At 35.3% G+C, this 9989-nt stretch overlaps 1 protein-coding gene across 1 annotated transcript; it reads right to left on the reverse strand.

Moving 5' to 3' along the window:
• Positions 1–2172: 2172 nt before the first annotated feature.
• On the reverse strand, positions 2173–8441 carry LOC149724225 (uncharacterized). The gene is made up of 3 exons (XM_089893264.1): positions 3485–8441; positions 3253–3417; positions 2173–2722 (listed from the first exon to the last, which is right to left on the reverse strand). Exon 1 carries the CDS (start codon positions 7298–7300, stop codon positions 4037–4039), a length of 3264 nt encoding a protein of 1087 aa, XP_089749390.1. The 5' UTR covers positions 7301–8441; the 3' UTR covers positions 2173–2722; positions 3253–3417; positions 3485–4036.
• Positions 8442–9989: the final 1548 nt, after the last annotated feature.

Genomic DNA, 9989 nt, shown 5'->3' on the forward strand with positions numbered 1-9989 from the left:
AAGGAAAGGCATTGTTTAAATATACTGCCCCCACAAGCAGTTTTTTTTTTAAATATACTGCCCCCCACAAGCAGTTATTAAGACTAGATATTTCTATTGCTTCAGTTATGTTTTACAAATTCATTATGGCCACAAGGTTGCACACATATTAACGGTATAATAATACTTTGCAATTTTATTTACACACATTACCCCACCTACACATGAACATCCAGCAATAACATAGGCCATACAAAAATTAAATCAGTTTCCTTCATTCTTTGAGACACACCAACATTAATTAAAGGAAAGGCATTGTTTAAATATACTGCCCCCACAAGCAGTTTTATATACTCACAAGCTTTATCTGTTCTTTGTGTAATCTCGTTTTGGTGATGTAAACTTTGTTTACGTTTTTAAGACAACTGCAAGTCCTAATTTTTTATTAATACGTTTCGGTTTGTTCCCTTCTTACGCAGCTTGCAGCTACACTGTTGGTAACAAATGATCTCATTGTAAAATCGGATTCGTATCTTTGTTAAAGCGTTTTTTTAGATTACTGCTTCTCCCAATGAAAGTTTAGTTTGTCACTTGTGTAATCCCGTCTTGGTGATGTAAACATTGTTACTCTTTATTATGTTTACAAGTCGTTATTTGTATTATTATTTTGCGGTTTTAACGTTGCTTGTCGCTACTTAATCTCACTGCTGAAATCGTATCTTTTTCATAGCGATTTTTGCATCACTGGTTCTTGTTTCAGACAAAATAGTACGGACATCGGAAAAGACAGAGATGTGCTTGTGATAATATACTGCTACAATATGGCATTGTTGACTTTGGTTAAGGTCTCCACTGTTTTTACACCTTTGCACTGCGAAGGTTCTCCTGTGAACAACTTTGCACTGCGAAGGTTCTCCTGTGAACAACTAACGATCACGCATACAAAGCGACCCCATGGGTGCGTGGTGGAACAGCTGAAATTTTCATTCCTAAACTTTAACATCCAAACCACTCTTCTAAAAACAGTGTCAAACATAGACTTTATTATATTTTAACTTTCGATTGAACGTAGCTACATAATATGACTGGTGAATCAGCACTTTTTTCCTATTAGTTTGTTTGAAGCACTTTTTGTATTAGAATGTTTTCATTGCGTCTCACCGATACCGACTGTACATTTTTCACTTTTATGGCTCCGACCCCCAACATTTACTCCACTGCACCCGACCTCCATCTCTAGGGCCCCGATCTCTATGTAAAAAATACAGCGTGTAACAACTACGAACATCTAAATACAGCGTGTAACAACTACGAACATCTGGAAAGTCAAAGGTTTTTCTCCATAACATTTTCCACTGCTAGGAACTTTGTAATATGGCTGAAAACAAAGTATGGATGTGAGGCTTTAAAGGATATTAGTTATCATGTCTGGTGCTGTGGCACAGAGCGTGCCTGCTTCTTCTAACCTAGAGGTTATGGGTTCAAGGCTCGTCGCTGCTTCAACAGTGGGTGTATGTTTAATCGGGAAGACAAAGAGTTGTCCCATGGTGCTTCTTACCAGAGAGTAGCTTGTGTAGTCCATACAAACAAGCAGAACCAATGCATATTGCACCGCCAGGTTAATTAATGAGGTTTCCAACCGAAAAGGGGGTAATTGCATTTTACCAATTTCATTTTAGTACTTTTTACTTTTGAAGGGGCAACGAAAAAAAATGAGTTTCAAAACCGCAAATTCGACCGCTGGAGTAAAATAAATACGCCGTGGCGCATTTTTGTATGGGATTTCCCATTAAGAATATACCACTCAACTTTGATCGTTTCCACCTTCCGAAAAAGTAAAGAATACTCAAATTGTATTTCTGATTTGGTATTAATGAAGAATGCTTCTTTTTCAAAACCGTATAAAGAAAATTTGTAAAACATAGACCCTATATCTTTCAATTTTTGATTGAACGTAGCTACATAACATGCTGACTCGGCACTTTTTTCTTATTAGTTTTGGTAAAGTTTACGTTTTTTCCAAGATCATTGCAAGTCCTAATTTATATTAATACGTTTCGGTTTGTTCCCTTCTAACGCAGCTTGCAGCTGCACTGTTGGTAACAAATGATCTTATTGTAAAATCGAATTCGTATTTCTGTTAAAGCGTTTTTTTTTTAGATTAAGGCTTCTCCCAATGAAAGTTTTATTGTCACTTGTGTAATCCCGTCTTGGGGGTCCCTTTAAATAGTGCATGTCCGCTAAGTCCGCTAAGTCCGCTAAGTCCGCTAAGTCCGCTAAGTCCGCTAAGTCCGCTAAGTCCACTAAGTCCACTAAGTCCACTAAGTCCACTAAGTCCACTAGTCCGTCTGCAATATTGACTATGTCCGCTATTTCCACGTCTGTAATATTCACTTCTAAGATGTCCAGTAGTAAGCTCGCTTGGTCGTGATATATGAATTATGTGTTATCCAAGTCAAAATGATTTTATTTTGTCTCCTTGGTCACACTAACAAAATTCAGAAAAGTTTACAAAGGCAAAACAATGAGAATTAACGGTAAAACGACAGTCGTTAAAAGACGCTCACGGTTAAAACGGAAGTACAAAAGGGCACATTTAAGTAACATTTAGAAAAACGGTAAGGATAATGTCAGAGGTTGGTTGCAATTTGTTCCTGAATTTAGGTTTATAGTTTTCATGGATCAATGCTGATGTCTGAAACTACTCCGATAAGTAGAGGGTTGCTTCATCTTAGCTGTAAACCTGAAATTCAAATACTTGAGGATAGTGGATCTGATGGTATCTTACTGTAAATTGAAAAATCAAAGATAGAAAGAATAGGGGGAAAATACCAAAAAAATAGACAAATAAATAGAAAAATGAGAAGAGGATATTGCACAGAAAGGTCAATACAAAAATCAAAGTAGAATAGTATGAAAAGAAGGCAATTTAATTCTTATTATCTATACAAAGAAAACTTTAGAGGACAATCAAATGACTTTATAAAGAAGTATTATAATGTCTGTAGATTGTTTTTGGATATTATCTAAACACTAAATGGAAGTTATTGCAACATTGCAGATAATCCTGATTTACACGGAATACTTGCCGCATCTCAATCAAAGAACCTTAAAACTCACCAATGTGTGAATATATTAAATTTTGCTGCTTTCCACTGTTATTAAGGTTTGAAAACCAGCTACATGCAATAAAGCAAAAAAAGGTGGACACAGTAAAAGTCCAGGCTTACACAGAGTTAGTGTTGGGTCTTATAATAGTTTAAAGATGTTTACCTTTTATTATTGTGTGGTGCGAAGATGGTTTGTTGATAGTTCAGATGCTTCGAAAGTCAAATCAAGCCTTAGCAATCAGGAATCGCCTAGCAGTCAGGGACTCTGTCATCGCCAGCCTAGTTACCGCCGGGTGTTTTTTTAGCATAGACATCATTCCGCACAATCCTGTGAAAGCAGTATGTGAAGCACAGTAGCAGTATTTATTCTTAGTGGAACTAACATCAATACTTGCCTCATTTTTCTTGTTTGTTCTTCAGTTCCAGGACCATCTTCTCCATAATCGCATCCATATGATGCAGCAGTAAACAATTTGTGAATATTTGGCTCAGTTTACAACAAGTATACCTACACGTTTATGTAAACCTTTTTTAATAGAAAAATTAGAAATATATATATATAAAAGAAATGAATGGAAAGGAAATGAATAAAGAAGAAATGAAGAAACACGATTCTAAAATAACAAATTTTAAATAGTGGTAATTTATAATGTAAAACAAAGTGGGAATATTTCAATCTAGTCAGTTCGGGCACAAAACAATAGGCTACTTGGGGGTAGAAAAGACTAGAGCCTAAAAAATATTTTACCACAAACAGCTTTTGCAGTTCAAAACTACAATCATTCGCTTTATTTTGTATTCTACAATGTAGAATCTACATTTCAACATTAAAGTTAATCAAGTATCAGAAATTGATAATTTACAGCTTTGCATGTGCTGTCTAATGATGTAATTTATATTATTTACAGGTTAGAAGTTTCAGGTCATTATTACTTTAATGAAATATATTACATTTTTTTTAATTTTTTATTTGGTGACCTTGTTCTTACACCTCTTGGTCGTTTCATTTGGCCTACTTTTTTGCCGGCATTTGATGAAATAGGAGCAGTTAGTAGTTTTGAATTAGTTGAAAGATTACCTCGTCTCAGACCATTATATTTACGAAATTTTTTCAAGTGGCTTGATTTGCTTTCAGTGTCCATGTCTCTCCACTCATTTACTCCCATTTTAAAATGTAAGAATTCATTAGTAAGTTCATATGGACCGATTGAAAGAATTGCTCTTTCTACATCAGTGTATCCCACATCAACAAGACTTTTTAGTGTTGTTACTATATCTGCAATTTTTTTTTGCTTCCACTGAAATTTGCACTTTATGACATGATTGTAAGACTCGGCATTATTATTTGTCCATCGGTCACCTATTGGTTCCAGGTTGCGAAATTCCCATACTTTAGTTCTTAAAAGAACTAAAAACCTCTCTTTCAAATATGATTGCAAACTTGTACAATACGTTTCGCAAAATTCAATTAATTTAAATTCGGCCACAGCAAAATCAATTTCATTCTTCGTATCAAGTATCTTGTCCATCAGTTGTAAAATTTGCTTGCGTAGCTGTTTATCTGCACCAACTTTATCCTTTAAATAATCAACCAGATTATCTCTTAAATGCTTAAAGCACAAAATGTGGGTGCAATATGGAAAGGCGTATGTAATGGCTTTATGCATAGCTTGCTCATCATCGGTTCCAAAAATCATTTTATCATGATGGGGTCCAATGACTGATCCAAGTTGAGTGAAAAAAAAAGAAAATGTTTTAAAATCAGACTTATTATGGAGGAACACTGGCCCCAGAAACAAAGGATTGTTGCCACTTTTGATACTCTTTACACTTCTGTTTTTATAAACCGTTATGGTGACATGTATTTTTCCTAGATTAAAAGTTTTGTCAACATTTAATACCGAACGTCCAGTGCAACAAAATCTGACAATATCTGAAATTTGTTTTTCGTTGTAAAGAATAATTGCGACTGGACTATCTTTTTTATGAAGAATGCTTTGGACAAACTCCTCTGACTGTGCCAAGTTGATTACACGTAGTATGTCATCTGCATAATTAGTATTGAATCCTTTTCCTTCTGTTTTACTGGTAGCATGTTTCTTGTTATATATTTGCTGCAGATTGCGGGGGGCGGTTGTTGCATCCATGGTCAGCACTAAATCATCATAAATTTCTTTTGGTGTTGCACAGGTTTTTACCCTATTTTTGATAAACTTTGTTGTTGACACTGGTGTTCGGATGTAAATGTTTCCATGGTTACTATTTAAATGTGGCATGTTGCCAGGAAACAGTCCAATATACTCTACAAGTGCAACTTTTGTATTAACTTTTAAAGGTCCAGGAGAAATCACCCACGTAATCTTTCTTTTATATTTCTGGTCCTTTTTTAATTTTGAATAATAATGTCCTAATGTAATGACTTCATTATCTTCTGGCTGTTTTAGTAATGGTGTATATTTGTTTTGTCGTGCATTGCGAGTGCAATATTTGCCATTGTGTTTTTGTAATGTTCTTATGTTTTTATGCTGTGCAATGGATTTTAAAACAGTCATGCTGTTTTTAATCCATGCTCCACAGTCATCTGAAAATACTTTTCCTTTTCCCCTTGCTGCTCTTTCCAGATTATCCGAATTGTCTACCAAAATAAAAACATTTTCTTTAATTCCGCACGGGATGCAAGGCTCTACCAGTTTACGACAATCGACTGATAAGTACTCAATTGCTTCTTGTTGAGTTAAAAAAGTATCTTTGAAAGGTAGTTTCGTAAATGGTTGTTTTATCTGTTTTTGGCTGTCTTTATGTTCCTCATCTGAAATGAATGTTTCTGTCTCTGGATCTGGAATGAATGTTTCTGTCTCTGGATCTGCAATGAATGTTTCTGTCTCTGGATCTGCAATGAATGTTTCTGTCTCTGGATCTGCAATGAATGTTTCTGTCTCTGGATCTGCAATGAATGTTTCTGTCTCTGGATCTGCAATGAATGTTTCTGTCTCTGGATCTGCAATGAATGTTTCTGTCTCTGGATCTGCAATGAATGTTTCTGTCTCTGGATCTGCAATGAATGTTTCTGTCTCTGTATCTGCAATGAATGTTTCTGTCTCTGTATCTGCAATGAATGTTTCTGTCTCTGGATCTGCAATGAATGTTTCTGTCTCTGTATCTGCAATGAATGTTTCTGTCTCTGTATCTGCAATGAATGTTTCTGTCTCTGGATCTGCAATGAATATTTCTGTATGTGGATGTTGGTTTTCTTGTTTGTCCGAATCATCACTTATTTCACTGTCATCACTGATTATAATTATCTGGTTTTCCTCTTCAGGTTTTCCCAAAGAGCGTTCCTTTAAGAAGCAAAAATGGTTGGGATTAAATTTTAAAATATTATTTTCTGTTTTTAAATTTGTCGTTGTCCACATTAGGATTCCCCCAAATGCACTTCGTAAATTTACTCCTCTTCCAATAATTTCTCTGGTGTATGAAATACCTCGCCTGTCCATTGGTCCAATTGTAGGCATGTATGAGTTGAATTTGTGCTTGACAGCCGCACTTAAGGCATAAATGTGAATTAAATCTGCATAGTCATTCATACGGCTTGCGGAAATACAAACTTCTTTGAAACATGGAGTTACTACTGTGATATCCGGTAAGACAAAATTGCCTTCATTAATGTGGTAAAACTCAGGGTACTTCAAAATTTCTAGTGCCACTGCCAAACGCAATTGCACATGAAACTTTTGTGACCCAAATAATGCAATTGATGCTGCTCTATACATACAATTTCCGTCTCCCAGAGCATGGATAGGGTAATGTGTGTTCAATACAGATGGGTGTAACTTTCTTAAAAGTAATTCTGATTTTTCATCTTTTACTTGACAGCTAGGGTTGTAATTAAATGGTGGGAGAAGTTGTACTTGGTAGGTTTTGATTAATAATTGTTCCTGAGTAGCCATACCTTTACAAAATGATTTTGTGCATTTTTTGGACAGGTTGGACGTAATGCGCGAAAGTGCAAGATGAAAATCATACTCCTTTTCGTTGTTGTTTTTAGTTGCACAATTGTTGCAAAAAAATTTTAACCGTGTGTTTTCCCATTCTTGTATTATTTCCTTTGTCATGTCCAAACACGCATAATGAACCCATTTTTTACAAGACCAACATTCTATACAAGCTGTTCTACAATCACATGAACATTTTGTACATGGATATCGCTTCATGGTAACCTTTTCAAATTCTTATTTTTTCAGGTTCTAATTTAAATAAAGTATAAATAATTATGTTTTAAAACTGTTTATAGGTTTGCATTACTTTTTTTCTTTATCCCCAACACAAAAAAACTTGTATAGCACAAGACATTTCAAAACAGATTATATTCATGCTCGTTATATAATACAAACCTTGGTGCTAATGAAGAACCCACCCACTACATTATTTCTGCAAACCACTAACTTTAAAAACGTAAGCACTAACGACTAACCCATAACTACAATTTAAGTAGCCAAACCTTTCGACAACTTTGATAACGTTCTAACACTCTACATGCTACGCATGCCTTAAATATTATGACATATTCTCAATACCATAGTTTCATAAAAAATGAGAATGGAATCTGTGGTATTATTAAACTTTGTCAATAGATATCATATTACCAATGCAATGTACAATAGATATTTGGTTGCCCTGTAAGATTTCTATGGTGAAAACCACCAAATGGGGCTAAATATCGCCGATTGTTTACCCTAGCAACGGGAATTTTTAAACTATTTTAAACTAATTAATCACAAGTTTTTTAACTTCAACACAACACAAATATATAGAACTTTCGTTACAGTCCATCCCGGTATATATAATATTAATTTGAAATATGCCGACTTGCTGTGCTCCACACTGCACCAACACAGAAAAAAGCTGGAGACTTTTTTGATTTCCTCCAAATCGTTTTTTTAATAAAAATGGGTAAGAAACTGCGGAAAATGAAGTTTCAAAGCCCACGATGAATAGCAAATTATGACAGGTAATTATGGTAAAGAAATCAAACGACACCATTGCAGCACTTTATATCGGTATTCTGCTATTCTATGAAATGCGTATAATAAGTCCGAAGCCGCAAACCTCATTTTATCACATTACCGATAGAGACACAGTTATTTCTGACTTTGCCCTCGACACGAAGCGTGTTCGCGATTTCGGTTCCTAGAATACCTCGTGGCGCTAAAATACCTCGTTTCGGTCTACTGCAGTTTTATATTATGTCTATGATCAATTTAGCCCCATTTGATGTGCGTTATACGATTTCTATGAGCGACATGAATTAACTCATGTTTATATACGGACCGAAAAACAAGAAATAATATACAGAAATAAATAGTGGACTTAGTGGACTTAGCGGACTTAGCGGACTTAGCGGACTTAGCGGACTTAGCGGACTTAGCGGACTTAGCGGACATGCACTAATTAAAGGGACCGCGTCTTGGTGATGTAAACATTGTTTACACGTCTTTATTATGTTTACAAGTCGTTATTTGTATTATTATTTTGCGGTTCTAACGTTAAAATTTTAAACATCGTAAGAACAGGAGACGTTTTTTATTGACCTTATATAAAACAAGCACTAATTCATGTCATAAAATTATCCAAAACATACGCCCCAGCCAAATTAACTCTAAACACATAACCCTCAGCCAGATTTTGAAGAGACGAATGTACAACGCATTGCGGTTTATTGGCATTTGTCAAAAGTTGGTCTGTCTTCGGTTATCAAGCGGCTCGCTGAAAATTCCATGATTCCGTTCTAAAAATTCGTTAAAACGGCCATCATTATTTTCTAAAATAAAATTTCATTACTTTGATGAGGTGGTGGTTCACGATAGTTGGAATGCGTGTAAGCAAAAGCGGTCTTGCATATTAACATTTTTTGTTGCGTTGCGTTATATACTGCGAAAGTTGTATTCTGCTTCTGTTTCCGTTATTTCGAACTCATGTAAGCAAAAAGGATCTGCCAAAATATCATCTACTTGTTGGGTTGCGCTAACCTTTTGGGTGGCTTTACTTGACTTGAACAAAACCCCTGCGTCATAGCTGTTCGAAGATTTTCTTTACTCCAAACCCCGGCCTCCAACCCGTAGGCCATCCCCATACGCTTTAGTACTTCGATACTGTTGCGGATTTTTTCGGCTTTCCAGAGAAGTGAAAGCCTACTGTCTCTGTAATAATATGGATCAAGCATAAGGCTATATAAACAATAGGGTTCTCCCAAACCTAAAATCAAATGTTCAATGCGTCACAATTCTGTTTCAAGACCAAACTGCATATTAAGACTAGATATTTCTATTGCTTCAGTTATGTTTTACAAATTCATTATGGCCACAAGGTTGCACACATATTAACGGTATAATAATACGTTGCAATTTTATTTACACACATTACCACACCTACACATGAACATCCAGCAATCACATAGGCCATACAAAAATTAAATCAGTTTCCTTCATTCTTTTAGACACATCAACATTAATTAAAGGAAAGGCATTGTTTAAATATACTGCCCCCACAAGCAGTTTTTTTTTAAATATACTGCCCCCCACAAGCAGTTATTAAGACTAGATATTTCTATTGCTTCAGTTATGTTTTACAAATTCATTATGGACACAAGGTTGCACACATATTAACGGTATAATAATACTTTGCAATTTTATTTACACACATTACCCCACCTACACATGAACATCCAGCAATAACATAGGTCATACAAAAATTAAATCAGTTTCCTTCATTCTTTGAGACACACCAACATTAATTAAAGGAAAGGCATTGTTTAAATATACTGCCCCCACAAGCAGTTTTATATACTCACAAGCTTTATCTGTTCTTTGTGTAATCTCGTTTTGGTGATGTAAACTTTGTTTA

Source organism: Ciona robusta, unplaced genomic scaffold (genome assembly GCF_009617815.1).
Source record: "Ciona robusta unplaced genomic scaffold, ASM961781v2 AP042738.1".
NCBI lineage: Eukaryota > Metazoa > Chordata > Ascidiacea > Phlebobranchia > Cionidae > Ciona > Ciona robusta.

What these genes read in the sequence shown, in the direction of transcription:
- LOC149724225 (XM_089893264.1), bottom strand. Translation starts at nt 7,300, where the DNA reads ATGAAGCGATATCCATGTACAAAATGTTCATGTGATTGTAGAACAGCT.